This window comes from Clarias gariepinus, chromosome 23, assembly GCF_024256425.1.
Source record: "Clarias gariepinus isolate MV-2021 ecotype Netherlands chromosome 23, CGAR_prim_01v2, whole genome shotgun sequence".
Lineage (NCBI taxonomy): Eukaryota > Metazoa > Chordata > Actinopteri > Siluriformes > Clariidae > Clarias > Clarias gariepinus.
Genome location: NC_071122.1, coordinates 9,239,208 through 9,258,744, shown reverse-complemented (window position 1 = coordinate 9,258,744; position 19,537 = coordinate 9,239,208). Strand labels below are relative to the sequence as shown.

Below are 19,537 nucleotides of genomic sequence, written 5' to 3'. Positions count from 1 at the left end.
CTGACTTTTACACCATCCCAAGCATGGAGGTGGAAACATCATGCTTTAAAGCTATTCCCTACTGAAGGTACAGGCCAACTTTGCCGCATTAAGGAGCCAATGGACAGGGCCATGTATTGTAAAAATTTGGAGGAGAATCTCCTTAAGATGAGTCATGGATAAGTCTTCTAGCATGACCATGACCCAAATTTACCGTCAAGGCATAGGAGTGGCTCAAGAAGAAGAACGTTAAGGTTATAGAGTGGCCTAGCCAGTCTCCAGACTTTAATCCTGTAGAAAATTTATGGAGGGAACTAAAACTTCGAGTTGCCAAGCGACAGGCAAAGAAACCTTAAGGATTTAGAGAATTAAAGAATAGTGGACCAAAATCCCATCTGGGATGTGTGCAAACCTGGTAATCACCTAGAAGAATGGTCTTACCTCTGTGCTTGCCAACAAGGGTTTTTCCACCAAGTAATAATGTTTTTATATAGTCATTTTGTTGGGGGATCAAATATGTATATGTAACCTTCTATGATTATAATTTATATACATTTGGTTGATATTATGTCTGTATAGTTTACAATAAACCTAAGATAGAAATTATAGATATTTAATTTCTTTGTAAGTGGGCAAACTTACAGAATCTGCAGGAGATCAAATAATGATTTTCCCCACGATATTATATGAATCTATCTAATTATCTATTAGTTGATTATATAAAGTTTTAATGAGTGCTTTCCCCAAATGTACAAGGGCTTTTAAGTTTCAAAAGGTGTAAAACCGATTGACATTTACAGAAGACTTCAAGTACAGTACGGTGATAAGACTCTTAGCCGCAATAAAAGACCCTTATAACTGTGTTCTCTTATTTTGCACAAAAAAAATGTCATGCGTTCAGGTAAACACCACTTGTACTATAATAATTATTCTTATGAGTATACATGAATTAAGACATAATGATAATAATAAATACTTATTTATAATAATGATTATAATTATTTATAAACAAAGATAAAATAATAATAATAATAATAATAATAATTATTATTATTATTATTATTAATATAACCACTGTCACCAAGTGCATATTTCCAAAATCTTTAATCACCCAGTTTAGAATACTTTCGTACCCGACTCCAAATCGATTTGTAAACCTTGACAAAAGAAAGATGTTTATAGCTGAATTAGCAATTGCATGGACGGCATTCAGCCTTCTTGAAGGACTTAGCTTAAATGACTCCTACTGTATCAGAAGAGCCCAACAATCTCAGATTGTCATGTTACGTGATTTAGTGCTGCCTGAAAGCACTTTGTGAGCTACATGTATATGGAGTGACTCACTACTGTTTTTTGTATTTTTTTTTGTTAATGACTAAATATGACTTATGTGAACATCTGTATCAGTAGATGACTCAATGGAGACAAAATGTCAGATACGGATAACGTTCATGCAATGCGTCACGACATCCTTCACACATCTTTCTTTTTTTGAATAAGGCATTTTGATCAATTACACATTGCGTGGTGATGAGATTTTGAGTCACCGTATCTGGCACAGCTGAGTGACTAGAAACCTGTCAGAAACAGCATGAGTGCTACAGAAGTTTAATTAATTAAATAAATAATAATAATAATAATAATAATAATAATAATAATAATAATAATAATAGTTCCTAGCACAAATATGCTCGGGATCCCATTCGGGTGAAAAAAGTGATCCGTTGCGTGATGGAGTTGTTTTTGGACAGCTCTGCCGAGCAAAGCACTTCTGGCAGAGCACGAATTGCATCCGTGCTCCAGCGCCATACAGTATGTCAGAGAAGACTACGTCTCGAAGCCGCTCTCAGATCGTAATCTACTCTCGTTTCGGGGAAAGGGATTACTCGGCCAGGTGGGTAGTGAGGTTTAATGCCGTTCTTAAGGTCAGCGAGATTGAATGTTTCGATTGAAGATTCAATTAGAAACTTGCTCTTCGTGTCAAGACTGTAAAATAGAGAGACTGAGTCTACACGGGAGCACAGGTAATAAAGCGCAACTCTTAAGGACAGTTCGTGACTTTCGTTCCATCACAAACTTTTTTTATTTCTACGTCTACAAAAATGGATTGTTTCCCTGTTACTTTTCGATTGCTATTCATTGATAATCAGGAACCTGTAAATGATTCATCGGCTAGCCTTAGGAAAGACGGAGCCATAAAATTTTAATGTGAGTCAGGTTTTAGAGATGTTGTCATGTTTATGTACTCATCCTGACAGACCACTTTATCGCTGTGTGTTCAGGGCCTAGGGTTAATGTAAAGTAGCCAATTTATCTGCTGTAAGACCCAGAGGAAACTCCAAATGAAAAGAGCTTAAGAACAAAACATGGAGCTGTGAGGTGGCAACACAATGCTACAGTCAGGGTTTATTTACTCCTGGAAAATTTCGGTCACAACAGCTGACAAGATCACTCGTTTGAATCTTAACCGTGCAAAAGCTATTTGAGAAGCCAATTACCCAAACTAGGCATACAGTAAAACACCACTTCTCTACGACTGTAGTATTTGGATTGTATCAAGTAAATCACTGACCACAGTATGGACTGTATAAGAACTGGAAACTAGCTCTGTGACTTCACCCATAGGTTTTCTGTAGTGCAGTTTTGAAGCTCAGCTGTTGGAGCTCTGGGTGCCACCATCTTGATTTGGTTAATCCATACATGGGCAAAACAAAAGCAAAAGCCGGACTATTGGTTTATATACAGTGGTGTGAAAAACTATTTGCCCCCTTCCTGATTTCTTATTCTTTTGCATGTTTGTCACACAAAATGTTTCTGATCATCAAACACATTTAACTATTAGTCAAAGATAACACAAGTAAACACAAAATGCAGTTTTTAAATGATGGTTTTTATTATTTAGGGAGAAAAAAAATCCAAACCTACATGGCCCTGTGTGAAAAAGTAATTGCCCCCTGAACCTAATAACTGGTTGGGCCACCCTTTGCAGCAATAACTGCAATCAAGCGTTTGCGATAACTTGCAACGAGTCTTTTACAGCGCTCTGGAGGAATTTTGGCCCACTCATCTTTGCAGAATTGTTGTAATTCAGCTTTATTTGAGCTGAACTGCCTTTTTAAGGTCATGCCACAACATCTCAATAGAATTCAGGTCAGGACTTTGACTAGGCCACTCCAAATTCTTCATTTTGTTTTTCTTCAGCCATTCAGAGATGGATTTGCTGGTGTGTTTTGGGTCATTGTCCTGCTGCAGCACCCAAGATCGCTTCAGCTTGAGTTGACGAACAGATGGCCGGACATTCTCCTTCAGGATTTTTTGGTAGACAGTAGAATTCATGGTTCCATCTATCACAGCAAGCCTTCCAGGTCCTGAAGCAGCAAAACAACCCCAGACCATCACACTACCACCCCCATATTTTACTGTTGGTATGATGTTCTTTTTCTGAAATGCTGTGTTACTTTTACGCCAGATGTAACGGGACACGCACCTTCCAAAAAGTTCAACTTTTGTCTCGTCGGTCCACAAGGTATTTTCCCAAAAGTCTTGGCAATCATTGAGATGTTTTTTTAGCAAAATTGAAACGAGCCTTAATGTTCTTTTTGCTCAAAAGTGGTTTGCGCCTTGGAAATCTGCCATGCAGGCCATTTTTGCCCAGTCTCTTTCTTATGGTGAAGTCATGAACACTGACCCTAATTGAGGCAAGTAAGGCCTGCAGTTCTTTAGATGTTGTCCTGGGGTCTTTTGTGGCCTCTCGGATGAGTTGTCTCTGCGCTCTCGGGGTAATTTTGGTCAGCCGGCCATTCCTGGGAAGGTTCACCACTGTTCCATGTTTTTGCCATTTAAGGATACTTCTCTGTGTCAGGTAGCTCCTATTTAAGTGAATTCTTGATTGAAACAGGTGTGGCAGTAATCAGGCCTGGGGGTGACTACAGAAATTGAACTCAGGTGTGATAAACCACAGTTAAGTTATTTTTTAACAAGGGGGGCAATTACTTTTTCACACAGGGCCATGTAGATTTGGAGTTTTTTTTCTCCCTTAATAACGTAAACCTTCATTTAAAAACTGCATTTTGTGTTCAATTATGTTGTCTTTGACTAATAGTTAAATGTGTTTGATGATCAGAAACATTTTGTGTGACAAACATGCAAAAGAATAAGAAATCAGGAAGGGGGCAAATAGTTTTTCACACCACTGTAGTTTACTTTGCATTTGATTAAACTCTGTGATCAATAATCCTACACGTCGTCCCATGTCAATGGCTACATTGGCTACAACGATTCCAGTTAGCTGGTTAGCTAATACGAATCATAGTAGACTTGAAATATCATCTTAAAATATGTTCGTGCCTTCAAAGAAGAAAAAAAATCCATTGATGGAAAAACCTGGTCATTTAGTATATGCAAGTCATCAGCTGACTTGGTTTCTAAACATAGGCCTTACTGTACCAACAGAAGCAAACCCAAAACATACCACTGCCCCCAAACGCTTGGGTGCATTCTTTTTACCCTGATGTGCCCACCAGTCCGTAATATAGCTCGCCTACGGCCCTTCTTAGACATCAAGGATGCTGAAACACTGGTTTACGCTTTCATTACTTCTCGACTTGACTACTGTAATTCTCTTTTCTATGGTCTACCAAATACAACATTAAATAAGCTCCAATACATTCAGAACTCTGCTGCTAGGGTCCTCACTTATTCAAAGAAATCCTCACACATCACTCCCATCCTACACAAACTTCATTAGCTACCTGTTCGCTCCAGCATTCAATACAAGACTCTTCTTATCACCATTAAAGAACTGCATGGACATCCCCCCCCCCCCCCCCCCCCCATATATTTCTGATCTTATTCATACTCACTCCCCTGTTCGCACACTCCGATCTGCAGATGATGGTCTACTGTTTCTCGCCATAGACTTGCATCATTTGGAGGATGTGCATTTAGTATTTCTGCCCCTACACTCTGGAACTCTATTTCCAAACACATCTGTGATCTTTCTTCACTACAGGATTTCAAAACCCACCTTAAAACATAGCTTTACTCCTCCTGTTTTCCCAAACTTGGAATTTGTGATTAAATAAATGCTACGGGTTTCATGTTTATCTGTATTTTGTTTTTGTTGTTTTTCAGATGTCTCATGGTCTCATGACCACATGGCCATTTTCCAGTCCTCAACAGTCCATTGTTAAGCTCCCTAGCAAATTAAAGGCTTTTTTTTTTCATCAGCATCACTGATAAGTGTTTTTTTTTAAAGCTACACATCTGTTTAGTCCCAATCCCTTAAGTTTTCATTTTACTATTAAACATAGCCATGAGTTCTACTGTGTTTTTTTTAAATGTTATGATTTGTTATTTAATCGTTTAAATGACCTCTCGATCATCCTGCATGCTTTTCCAACCACATTTTTACCTGCATGATGGTTTAACGCTATCCTTCCAGGTTTTAATAATGCATTTTACAGTTCTTAATCTAATTTTCAGCAATTTTCTTAGTTGTTTTCTTTTCTTGATCTTTGATACAACCATGATATGTCTTCTTGCATGGTTGTTCAAGAAATGAGAAGCTACTCTCTGCATCAGTTTGGGTTAAATGACTTGTTGTCAGCAGTGAAATGGTGTCATGGTGAAATGCAGCCAACCTGACTAGTAAGTTAGCGCTGTATGGGTTGCAACTGTTCAGTTGTTGCCATGTGATGGATGTTTGTAGCAAAATCAAGGCAATCAAACTCTCTACTAATTTTAAGTTAAAACTGTGAATGTTAAGGAAGATTTCCAGTTGTAGCAAATCACAGAAATCGGTCATATTTTTGAGTCTTCAACTTATTACGAAGAGGCCAAACCAGTTATGAATTCCTGAAGAACAGCTGTGATTTCACATATGAATAACTCACACCCTGCTATGATGTTTTATTTAAAACTGCGACTAAATTTTAAAGTTTCTGACAGCGAGTTTTATTGAACTCTGAATAACTTCCTGAAAATTACTAGACTTGTGCTTTTTAAGTTTCACTACAATTATTTGTGTTCATGTATTATTAAATAATTTTGAGCTGCATTCCACATATACGACAAACAATAAAACTATATTACTCCAAAGTTTTCCCCAATATTAGTCCTCACCCTCATACTACCCAAGCTCTGAGCGTTACCGTAAAACACCTGCGTGCATCAAATCAATTTTTTATTCACATCTCATAAATATTCACCTAAAAAAATATGAGTGATGCATCAAGCCTCGAAAACCACAAATAAACGTGCAAGACGAAGCAACATTTTCTCCATGCTGTCTAGAGCACCACTATTGTGCTCCAGGGAAAGTCTGAAGTGCACCGAGACTCGGGGATCTCACCTTGCCCAGCTGTTGATGAACACTCAGGTTGTACATCATCACGATCCCATCCAGGATCTCCAACAGCGACTTTTCTGTGATTGGCTGCTCTGGCTCTTCCAACGGTCGCCCCAGCAACAGCCCATCGTTACCATGGCTTCCCTCGACTAGAGATGGAGGAGTGGAGATATATAGGAGAGAGGGAAAAAAGATGTTTTTAAAAAAAAATAAAACACACACACACACACACAGATTATCCACCGGCAAGGTTTCAAAAACATGGCACCTTTTTCTCAGGGGAGATGATTTTTTTTCTTTCCAGTCCTAGTCTAGCTAATTGGTTTCCCGCTGACTTCTTTTGTAGGGCTGGAAATTGCAGCGTACTGGAGGTGGACAGGGCTTTGTGATGCCCTATGGGGACTGAGGGGGGTAATGTAAGCACCAGTGACATTAAGCCTTTATTATTATGCTGTGCTATTTGACAAAAATAGACTTCTCTCAAGGGCAAAATGATACAGGTTTAAAACTTCTGGATTCTGGGAACAAACGAAGGCGAGTGCTTATGTATGTCCACCATGTTTACCATTTCTGTAGTAACGGTTCTAGGATGGCTTTAAACAGTTAAGTAACTCACTGTCCTCCTCTGTCCTCTGTTCCACAGGCAGAGTGCGCACTTTGACCTTCTCAGGTGGGGCCAAAGGTCGTCGTGGGGTCATGAGGCTGACCGCAGCCGTACTGAGGAAACGATTGGCTCGGCCCAGAGTAGGAGAACTCAGCCAGCTCGGCCTGGCCAAAGCCCCGCCCATCGCTGCTGCACCAGATGGTCTCTGAAAAACACAAGCCCGATTCCTTAAATATTGGCCCTCTCTTAAGTGGTTCATTACTGGATAATGCTCAGAGCACTTTTTTCATGAAATGATAAATATGAAAACAATATTTTGTTCCAAAATGTTTTGCATTTTATACAATAATTTATGCACATTGATGTTATTAATACAGTTAACCATGCAATTGTAAGTATGGTGATATATATATATATATATATAGATATATATATATATATATAGGAAGGAATCTTCAATATTAGCATCTTAAAATACAGGGTTTTTTTTTTTTTTACTTATTAACTTATATATAGATATAAAACAAAAGCGGCTGGTGAGGGAACAACTGTTTACAGATGTTACAATATAAGACACTAACCTTAAACATTTCATAACTTTGAAACTAGTTATATTTCATGGAAGAATTATTGGTTAGAAAAAAATTAAACATGGTAAACCATTCATGATAAACCATTATTGTAAAAATAATCAACTTCCCCGTGGTAACAGCAACACAGTGCTTTGTATCAGGCTATAACACACATCATGCCAAGTAAAAAAAAGAAAGAAACAAAAAACAACCATAGGTTTGCTAACCATTTAAAAAAAACGTTTAAATAAAAAAAGTCAAAAACCAAGTTATATGACTAATAACACTTCTACACAAATACAGTGCATGGAACATTTAAATGTTCCCTCTCAAAGCCATTTTCATTCACACGCATTCGAATAAGAGCAGAAAGGTGAAGGAGACTTTACCTGAGCAGCTCCACTTTCATCATCCTCGTCCAGATCGTCCATTGACGCGGCCTGGATCTCCGCAGGGTCGATAATGATGTTGGCTTTAGCCGCCAGGTCGTCTGGACAGATAACACACACACACACACACACACACAGACACGGACACCCAGAGAGAGAGTGTGACTGTTCGTTACTTGGTTTTTCCTTCCCCAGCTTCGTTAGAGGCATTACTTTCTGAATGAACAGAAGGTACAACGTTGGACAGTCATTATATTCTGTCCCTTTGGGTAACCTGACAAAATACTTGTTCACCAAGACTTCCTTAATGAAAAAATTCTAAATCCAGGCATATGACGATGTATTATTCATCGTGTTTGTTTGTGTATATGGAGTCAAATAAAATCGATAACCTGTGTGTCATGCATCATTGTTCTTTTGACAAAAGCCCTAAGGAAAATTAGGTTCTACTTCTTTCTGAAGATGTCTTGCTGATCGAACAGTGTAGCCAAGCTCCCGGTATTAAACATTTATATAAATAGTGAAACATGTTCCTGAACACATGCAAAATCCATTTTAGCAGCTATGTGCTTGGAAGTAATATTTATATAAAACCCAAACAACATTATGTAAATGTACGGGGGTTTAAGTGCACTAAAGGGCAACTCTTAATCATGACTATACACAAAACCTTTACTGAAAACCAACCATGGCATGGATCATTGGATATATGACCAAAAAAAAAAAAAAAGATTGCACTTATAAATATATGGATAAATGTTTACAACACATTATCTAATATTAATATTAATGATCGTGCACATTTAAATATTATTAGTGACTCTTATAATAAGTACCTTTAAAAAAAGGCTTTAGTAGAAATGTGTCATTTCAGGATGGTGGCTCTGCTCCAGAGATAAAAAAGATGAGTCCTCACCCTCATTCTACAATCAACTTTTAATGCCATAGTCTTTTTTTAGATTTTTTATTTCATGTAAACCAATGCTTACAGCATCCAAAATATACAATAGTCCCCTTTAAACAGTTAATATTGAGATGTGTCGGCAACTTACACTCTGTAAAGGCTATATAACGGCTCTAATCCAAGGTGCTGTTTGTTATTTGGTGATTTTAAAAGCTGGTAACTCTAAATGAACTTTTCTTCTGCAGCAGAGATAAGTTTTGGTCTTGCTTTTCTGGGAAGGACTTCAAAAGAGACAAATTCATCATAGTGCTCGATGGGTTTTGCAAATTAACTTGACATTACTGTTCTACTATTGCAGATCAGCCGATCTTCATGTCTTAAAATAAAATAAAACAATAAAAAACAGTTGATGTTGTTGTTACTTAATTACCAAATGCAATATAGGTTTGAAATCTCCAGTTTTAGAATGTAGTAAATAAATCACAAAACAAAAAAAGCTGAATTAGTTCATTGAAGTTGTGCCCAAACTTTTGACTGGTACTGTATGTCTGCATTTGAAATATAATGTTGGTTAAGTTAATAATCCAAGTAGGAGTTAATTATGTGCTATGTTTATTTAGACTTGTAATATTAAAAATATAATCAGGATTTTTATAAAATTGTGATACAAACAGAACCGGAATACACAAATGAAATCGGCACCTACAGTGGGTGTCATGATAGTAACGTATTGGCTGCTTCCTGGTGATTCCCATCCCGATTAAAAATGATTCAAATAAACACAAAAAAATCAAACAATAGTTGTTTATAAAGTAAAGAAATAAACAGCATTAACACCGTACATTAATCCACATGCAAAAATATAATTACAAAAAATTCTGTATAATAACTCCCAAAAAAGGACTTTTTGTTTTCTCATTTTCAGTGTAGTCCCAGTACCTGTGCAGTTTCAGATAAATTATTTTGCTTGTTAAGCCACACAGTGGCCTATGAATCATTCAAGCAAGGAAAGAAATGTGCTTACTTTAAGGCATTTGTTCATAACTTTAAGGCACAGTGAGAAACAGGTGCAGATGATGACAGATGATCAGGACAGTGATTAGTTTACAGCTGAGGCTGAATGCTGAGTGGTTGGAACAGACGGGAGGGGAAATGAGGTTGCTGCTGCGTATTTATTTATTTATTTATTTATTTATTTTTTATCTTCCGGCACTTTTCAGCCTGTCACAGTAAAAAAAAATCTAATTTCTTTAATTTAATCTACAAAATTTAATAAAATACAATTTTATGTAATATGACATCCAACAAAAATCATATTATATTTTATAATATAAAATATATTTTGGCAAAGATTGACCCCTTTTTTCAGGATTATATTAAAACTTGAATAGTTTACATTTACAGCATTTGCATTATGCATTATGTTCTAGTCTGTTTTTTGGTGTGGACCATAAGTACCTTCTGAATATGTACCTGTCATTGAGACTATAGTCTGTAACTAAGTAAAATGTTATGACGAGTATCCGGACGAGTGCAACGTTGTTTTTTTTTACAAAAGAAATTTATATTATTATAACGCAAAACATTATTAAATTACCCACTCGGAGTGGAAAGTAAGTGAAAATATGAACTCAGGTTAGTATACTAATGCTCACTATGTTAGAGACGTTACAACATAACACATCTGGTTTAGCAAGCAAAGAATATCACATCTCTTCTACAAAGAACATTTCCACTTGTTATAAAAGCACTTGCATGCTGGCTCCGGCTGTGTTCTGACTTACTTTGGCCACCGAAATAACCGACATTTAAAATGTCCTGCCTGTTTCATTACCGAGCCCTCAGTGTAAATATGTTATAGAGGCTGATGTGGTGTGATTTGCAAGCCTGAAAAGGAAATTGAACTGAAAGGGTGACGTGAGGAATAATGTTTAATTAACTTTATGTGGTAGCCCATATAAAAATCTTTATTACAACTCGCGGAAAGTGACCTCTCTAAGACCTCTGCTATGATTCCCAGCAATAATTCTGCATGTGTACAGGTCATAAATTCAAAAGGGATTCATTTAATTTATTTAAATTTTTTTGGAAGGGAATGATGAGGTTGGTTTGGTGTGGTTGTACAGTAAAATCAGCCCTGAGGAAAGAAGCAGGTTCCGTGTGCCAAACTCATCTAGGAAGCGGTGGGATTGTCCATAAGGCTGGAGTTTATCTGGGGTTTATTCTATCATTCACCTACAGGCTGAGGAGAGCTGAATTAAATCGAATGATTTACACTGGGGGGAACGAGCAAATGGGAAATTAAACTAAATGAAGAACATTAAAAAGGTTAGGGAAGCAACATGGCAGTCCTCGATTCAAGTAAAAATATTGTTCCTTATTTTGAGGCATCAGCAGTTTGGATCAAATCAGAGGACCAAGTTGCTGGATCAGATTCAAACTGTGTTTGAATTTAAACTACAGTCGATACCATTTGTCAACCCAAGCTTTAAAATGCAGTCTAATATAATGTAAGCATTCAAGACAAGCGCACGCAGCCAAACCTGCAAAAAAACATGACCGTCAATAGCAATTATTAGAAAAATCACCAACAATCATGCCGATGATGATGTCATGACAGAATCGAAGCTGGTCTACAAACTTATCAGAGAAAATCACTACGAGGATATGCAGCATGTAAAATGCCACAATTCAGTCATTTAAGAGGGGGGTAAAAATTTAAAGGGGAAAAAAACACAACAAAGAGTCAGGATGGAAAGCTCCCAGGCTGCCAAATCTCTGATGAGAGAATGCAAAGTCCATGTTTCAGATGCCCTTCTGTTCAAAAATCCACTTCAACTTCAAAACTATGAACAGAATCCAAAGAGGCATTCAATCAACTTTTCCTTTCGAAATCAAATTTACATCTCAAGAACAATGGAAACAATCATGCATCTGAAAGATCCTAATCAGGAAGACAGCTGGAAATCAGTGGGAAAAATCGAGTTGTTGTTTTTGGGTTTTTTTTAAGGAGACACTAAAGAATCATCGCATACAAGAGTAATCAAGAGTTTAATCAAGAGACAAAAAAAGGGAGGATGCTTGTATTGTGAAGTATATAGGACACTGGTGGCTCAGTGGTAGGTGTTTCACCTGCCATGCAGAAGGGTTTGATTCCCAGCCAGTGCCCAAAACCCCAGCCACTGGATGCAGTGCCGGTCCCAAGCCCGGATAAAATGGGAGGGTTGCGTCACGAAGGGCATCTGGTGTAAAACCTGTGACAAGTTGTAGTGCGGACTGGGTATTTCGCTGTGGCGACCCCTTGCCAGGAGCAGCCGAAAGACCAACAACAACAACTTGTTAAGTCCACACTTAAAATCATTACTAAACCATGTTTGCATTATTGATCATCCTGAAAGATGCCAATGCCTTCATTGGAATACCGCTGCCATGAAGGGGTGTACTCAGTCAGCAACAATGTTTAGGTAGGTAGTACACCTTCAAGCATTCAAACAGCCAAATGAAGGGCAGGGCCCAAGGTCTCCCAGCAGAACATTACCCAGAGCATCACTCTCCCTCTGCCATCAAACCTTCTTCTAAAAGAGTATCCTGGTGCCATTTTTCCCAGCTAAGTGACGCACCTACACCCAGCAGTCCACATGATCTAACATAAAATGTGATTCATCAGACTAGATCAAAAAGAAAAAGGGAAAAAAAACGTAGATAGTCTTTCTCTTGGGTTAGCTAGTTATTATTTGTTAATGTATGTTGTTAATTTATGTTGTTTAATTTATGTTGTCAGGTCAATCGGTCTTGTCTCCGCTAGCCAGCTAACTAGGCCTCTTGGTTAGCTAGTTTAGTTTTTCTGTTAATTTATGTTGTAAATTTATGTTGCATGTACTGTAGCACCTTGGTGCTGGAGGAACGTTGTTTCGTTTCACTGTGTACAGTACTAACTGTATATGGTTGAGGTGACAATAAAGTTACTTAAACTAGAACTTGATTAAATGCTTCCATAAATATGAATAATTGCAATCAATATGTGTATTAAGTAGTTTTTCTCCTCATTGCTATTTTTAGGATTTGTCTGCATTAAAATTTTATTTACAAGAGACTTAACTGTAGGTTTAAGAAGTTAAAAAGCTATAAACACTGTATAATTGTGTGATTACAACTTAAAGGTTTAAAGGTACACTGCATGCATTTTCATTTACTGTATATACCCAGGAAAAAACACATTCTCTGTAAAACTGCAGTAGCTGATTTGTTTGTTCTGAATGATATACATATTAAATGTACAAATGTTGCTGTATAAACAGTCTTTATGTTTCTCAGTGCTATTATTTTTACTGCTGCTGGTGATGATGGTTATGGGTCAAGCACCAATGGTGCGCAATCACCTTACTGTAAATATACGTTTTCTTATTGCTGTTCTTTCATGACCGTATGTGCAGCCCACAGAAAGCTTTGCTATGAATGAAATTTGGCAGTCACAGAGCTTTCTATTGCCACCAACAGGGCAAGTCTGGACATCCTGTATGTCAGTAACATCAGAGAAAATTAATTAATTAATTACTTAATTAATTACTTAATTAATTACTTAATTAATTAATAAAAGTCAAAGTCACTAATGAGGAAGTAAAAGTATCTTAGGAACAGTGTGACCTAATTCAGACAAAAGGTTTACATTTGCTTTATCTTTAATACAAAAAAAAATGCTTTATTCCCCTCTACATGTCATAATTTACAAATCAGTAAAATCTAACGTAACATTTGGGCGGCGGAATATAAACCCGTAAAATCTTTGCAAACCAGGAAGATAGCCCTTATAAATTTTACCTGAACATTTTATACTTTTTCTCCTCAAAACTTCTATAAAAAACTTTTACTTCTAGGTTTTATCTTCGTGAACAAAGTGAATAAAACATTTGTCTTGTATTTTTTATATTGAGCTTGGCTCATCCGTGCTGTAGAAACACATGCAGATAAATGAAGTAAAGCCCAATCTTAGTGGCAACACTGGATGCAATATTAGCCCAGTGGCTACTGTTCCTGTACCATCATTAAAGGTTGAGCCTAGAAAGTGTTTGGGTCTTTAATTACCCCTAAAGCTTTTTTTTTCTTAATTATTTACATAAAAATACCAGAAAATATCAGTCACATGCCATGTTTCCTTCCTTGATCCAAATTTAACTTAAATAATAACTATATAAAATCAAAATAATACAAAGGAGGTCCATTTTTGCTGCCAAAACAGCCCTGACCGATCAAGGCATGGACTCCACTAGACTTCTGAAGGTGTGCTGTGGAATCTGAACCAGCCAGTCAGAAACAGATCTTTTAAATCCTATAAGCTGTAAGGTTCAACCTCAATGAATTAGACTTGTTTATCCCGTACACACCACAGATGCTCATTTGGATTCGAGATCTGGAGGGTTTGAAGGCCACGTACACACTTAAATCATTACTGAACCATGTTTTCATTATTAATTATCCTGAAAGATGCCAATGCTTTAGGGCATACCTGCGACATTGGAATACTGCTGCAATGAAGGGGTGTAATTAGTCAGCATCAATGTTTAGTGACGCACATATACCCGGCAGTCCACATGATCTAAAATAAAACGGGATTTATCAGCCCAGGCAACCTTGCTCTGTGGGCCAATTTGAATGCCCAGATGTCTATTGTAGGTGCCTTTGGCCACCGACACGGGTCAGCATTGGCATCCTTATCATATGCAACAAACCGCGATGTACAGTAGCATATGTTCTGACATCTTTCTGTCGGAACCAGCATTATCCTTTTCAGTAAGTCGAGCTAAAGTAGCTCTCCTACTGGATCAGAAACAGGCAAGCTTTTTCTTCCCATGTGCATCAGTTAAATCACCAGTTTAACTTGTATAGTAACTATATAAGTTCCCCTTAACTTTATTTTCTGGTTTCTTCATAGCTATTCTAAAAAGGCGGACCTACCTTCAGTAAAATCAATACCCATCTGCTTAGGAGCCCTCAAAAAAAAAAAAAAAAAAAAAAAAATGAAATGTTGGCATGAATCTTATCCCCATCAGTTTGCAAGTTTTACGAGGTCACAAATCAAAGTGCAGCAGCCTCGCATCTTCCTCATGGCGGGTGAGCAAGGCCGGTTCAGACTGTGCCGAATGATCGCATGATGCACTCACTCTCCATTTGCTAATTAATCAACAGCTTTTCGATTCACATCTTTTTGCTAGAGGCAGCAAGAGGATCGATAGGAACGGGCCAAAAAGTGCTGCAAAGTTTCACCAGCAAAATGAACGTAATGTGTGCCTGAGAGCACTCTGCTCTTGTGTTATTGATGATCTGAAAGGCAGAGCAAAACTGCCCAAGTGTCTTAAAGTAAACTTTTCATGATTGGTCTATTGTCATTCTAGACAAAAACTATAGATTTTGTCAATGAAAAACAGCCAAATTATGTGCAGACTGACCAGGTTTCCCTCTCCATAATAAAAAAAAAAGGTTAAGAAAGGGACCAAGGAGTAACTCTAAGATGATTTATATTCATTCCTCATCCATCTGTATTAAGAATGGACAGTTGCAAATTCTAGTCGCTTATTGTCTGCTTATTTTTAAGTGAATGTTTTATTTATTTTGATTATGTCCGGATAAAGGGTCATGCTGAGCATCTATACTTGAAATATGTTACCAATTGACAAATGCATCATTAGATCCCAATCCTTTAGTTGGCCTCTTTACGGTCATACCAGAGCCTCTAGGCTTGCAGTAACCTACGTTTCAAGGCATTTAATCCTTCCGCATTGGAAAAATGATCTACGCCCAGATTATGTTCGGTGGATCTGTGCTACAATATTCTTTCTTAACCTGGTGAAAAGTGAAGTTACAATGCCAGGCTCAGCTAACAAATTTTATGTTCTTTAGAAGTATATTTTCTATGTTTCCTATGTGAAGTGTGTTGCTGCACTGTAACTTTTTATGTATCTTTCTTCTCTGTTTTTTTTATTTTCAATAAACATTAAACCGATATTGTGCAATTATTTATAAAACTACAGTAAATCCTAATTCCTAATTCCTCCTAAAAAAAAACCTTAAATGTGAAAATTATGCTTGTGGGACAAAACGTGCAAACAATTTCTCAACAATACCCTAGTTTTACAAAAACATTGTTATAAATCTGCTATTCGAACCATAGCTGGGCGGTAAACAATTATATTCCTTTGAAAAGGTAAATTTTTAGATTGGAAAGGCACTCAGATGACTTTTACATCACCTATGACTCGACAAATTGACCTTCATCTCCCCCTAGTGGTTCATCAACCAACAAAGATCAGTTATTAAAGATGGAGCAACTTCACTACTGTTTTTTTGTCCTTTTCTAAAATAAAAAAAAAAGGCACAACATCCAATAAGAAATCAAGTTTCTGTGCCGAACCTTTTAGCGTTTTCTTGAGATGAGAGAGCAGCCCTCCGAGCCGCTGCAGGTCGAAGTAGTCCACCTTCCCATTGTAGAAAAGCTGCGGGGGTACGTAGGCATCTGTCGTGATGAGCAATAAAGAAGAAGAACCATTACTCAAGCTGTGCAAATCATAAAACTGATAAACAACACAGCAAACTTCTGGAATTTTTACAGCTTAGGAGATAAAATGTTAACATGGTGCAATTCATCACATGTTTCATGAACTGTAGTCTCTAGGATGCTGTTCAGTGTCTCTTCTATAGGTTCTATATATAGTTTTTCTATTTACAGTATATTTCCAGGTATAGCTTTTTTCTACCAACATGATACCCGTCTTGATTTCTATTCTGACAAAAAAATCTAATTATCTGGATGACATCATCTCCCTTATCACATGATGTCTATTAAATCAGCAGCAGTGCAATGTATAAAATCCTACGTACCCAGGGTAAGAGCTTCAAAATGACTGACTGCAGCATGTTTGATATTTAAATGTTTAAAAACAGCTGATATACTGAGATCCAGTACGTGACTGTTCTGTGGGTGAAAATACCTTGGCTGGATTTGTTGATGGTAATGGAAGCTTACCGCAAATCAAATAACCACTCTTTACCACCGTGCTAAGAGGAAAGCTTGCAAGTTCTGAAATGCTTTTCTCCTCAGCATGGTTGTAAGGATTAGTCCTTTAAGGGAAAATGTTATGCAAAAGCACTTCTTATTCATTTTTTAGACATTGTGATAGTTGTCCTTGGTGCACGTAAACAAACAAAAAAAAAAAACTTTTCCTGCCATTCATTCCAATTTGTATTGATCAGAGTTTTATTTTTCATACTTTGTCAAAAATATGCCAGATACCATTAAAACTATCCTCATTTATCGCACTTTTTGGTGTTGGACTCAACTGGTGCTCGTCTAAATAAAGCCCAGGCCAATATGATAGCATTCCTTTTCGCTAGAAGAATGATCCTGAATGAGTCGTGCTCACTGGAGTAAAGATGTCTCGTATTTTATTCATCTAGACCATAAAGAATTCCAGTCAGGAATTTTATGATGTCTGGCAACTATTTATGAGCCACTTTGAAAATATAGATGCAGATCAGTTGGATCTGTAATAAAATACTTTTTATTTTTAATACTTCCTTTTGTTTTACTATTCTTTTGTATGATGTGTAATTTTTTTTTCTGCTGACTGCCTATTGGAAATTTTTTTAAATGAGCTGCCCCTGTACATCAGGCAGTAGTGTACACCTCCTGGTTATTTAGTCATTTATTTACTAATTTATTGTTGTTTTATTTGCTTATTTTAAGCATCGAGAGTTGACTTCTTATTGTTGTTTGTTTATTTGGATTTCATTTCATTTTATTTTATAGTCTGTTTTTATAGTCCGTTTTCTATGTCTGCAGCTATTTTAGAATTATACAGCACTTGGTTAACTGTGTTGTGTTGCATGTGCTTTAAAAATACATTTCACTTGACTTAACTATGTTAAATAAAATGCATCATTTGAGGAGTATTCAAGCTGGAGCATTAACAAACTTACTTTAGACAAGCTCTAAGACCTGTGTTAACTTAAATAATAAATTAAAAATGGGATCTTTAAGATCTTTAACTTCCTGCCAGATGGAACCAGTCTGGCTTTTTCTGATCGGCCATTTCTGAAACATTAATGTTTCTACAGTACTAATTTAATCACAGGAATGTGAATGATGAACAAGTCATAAAAACAAAGTTTTCGGCGAAAAGAAGACATTTATGGAATATGTCTTTATAAAGGTACATATAAAGGCTATACAGGTAGTGGTTTCACTTGTTAGTAGTAACTGTATCAACATGTACTGTATTTTCTCGGTAACAAGAAGAAACAAAGCTTTACATTTTTTTGTCATAATAAGCATTGGGGTGTAAACAACTAAGTTTAAAGCCATCATGCTACACCACACCATCTTATTGTTAATTATTCTTCTATACTAGCACCACAAGTTGTCTGTTTCAAAGCTTTATAATGTCCATTGTTGTTTAAAGGTGTGACTTCGGATTATAAAACAACCATAAAGTACAACTGCACCATGATTGTTGTTGGAACAGTTATAGGGTTCTGATTGTCCAATTGTTGGGCTCTTAAACTTAAGGAAACCCGAGCCACTTCTTAACAAAGTTTGCAGAGTTCCTCAAGCCTCAAGTCTCAATGGAAAAGAAGTATCGAAGTAAGTAAGTGAGCGAATGAGGCAGGAAGGGAGGACGCAAGGTCGGAGATATAGCTTCAATAGGCGTCAAGTAGTATTGACCGAATAAATAGAAGCTTCCTGTCGACGTCTCTGCTTTCCGCTCTCCCGTGTTTTACAGCGCTAAAACAGCAGCATAACTGAATTTGGCTTCCAACCCGACCATTACGGTCAAATCCTAGAAGTGATGCCAGACCATAACTAAGAGTTTTAACGCATGCAGAAGGAAGATGTGTGTGTTCACCTTCACTGTTAATGGCTCCTGGCCTCTTGCGTTTTCCTTCATCCCAGTAGCTCCTGACTGCTGTTATGAGCCGATGCATGAAGCACACCATGTACTCGGGAGGGCACAACACCGTCGGGTTCTAATCAGACATAGAGAAAGATTCAGTTATCTCAAATACACATGCCGCATCGCTTCAGATGACCCATAATTCCATTAGCGTGTAAGCTGACTAGTAATGCACCGTTTGTTCTTTGAATCTCAGTATTGAAAATGCTGACATTAGGATATAAAAGATTATGCTTTACAAACTGCGGATGAAATAAAATCTACAGTATATTCCTAAATTAGAAGACTCACAATACGTGCAGACAAAAATAATAAATCAGTAAACACCATACAGCAAAGATGGAACAGAACCAAGTACTGTACATTGACTTGGTTACTGTACCTAAGTACATATTTCATGTATCTGTACTTTACTGGAGTAGTCTTATTAGTGTACTTTTACAGTGTACGATGTTTTCTCCACTACATGCTGCAATAAATATCTGTACTTTTTAATTCAATACATTTCTGCACCGTGTTGCATTACATAACCAGAATAGAGTGTATTATTTAAAGCGCTATTATTGCCACAGGGCAATTATGTGTAATTGCTTGATTTGCCTTCCCTAATCATGTAGCAGGTGTTTGAAATCAAAAGTGAGGACGATTGCAAATAACGACAAAAACAGTAAAGAGAGAAAAATGAGAGAGACTGTAAAACCGCAGAAATGAAAGCAGAGAACTTCTACATTTACTTGAGTAATATTCTACATAGGATATCTCTACTCTACTTTTACAGGATTTCTGTACTTTGCCC

The 19,537-nt window shown here is 37.1% G+C and overlaps 1 protein-coding gene across 2 annotated transcripts in view; it reads right to left on the bottom strand.

Moving 5' to 3' along the window:
- LOC128511281 (E3 ubiquitin-protein ligase RNF123) overlaps positions 1-19,537 on the bottom strand; it is a 151,891-nt gene that overhangs the window by 118,208 nt on the left and 14,146 nt on the right. For both annotated transcript variants that reach the window (XM_053484058.1, XM_053484057.1), the window contains 5 exons: positions 18,694-18,814; positions 16,203-16,304; positions 7,894-7,994; positions 6,945-7,137; positions 6,332-6,477 (listed from right to left, as the gene is read on the bottom strand). In XM_053484058.1, coding sequence (XP_053340033.1) covers positions 6,332-6,477; positions 6,945-7,137; positions 7,894-7,994; positions 16,203-16,304; positions 18,694-18,814 — 663 coding nt within the window. The remainder of the gene's footprint in view (positions 1-6,331; positions 6,478-6,944; positions 7,138-7,893; positions 7,995-16,202; positions 16,305-18,693; positions 18,815-19,537) is intronic.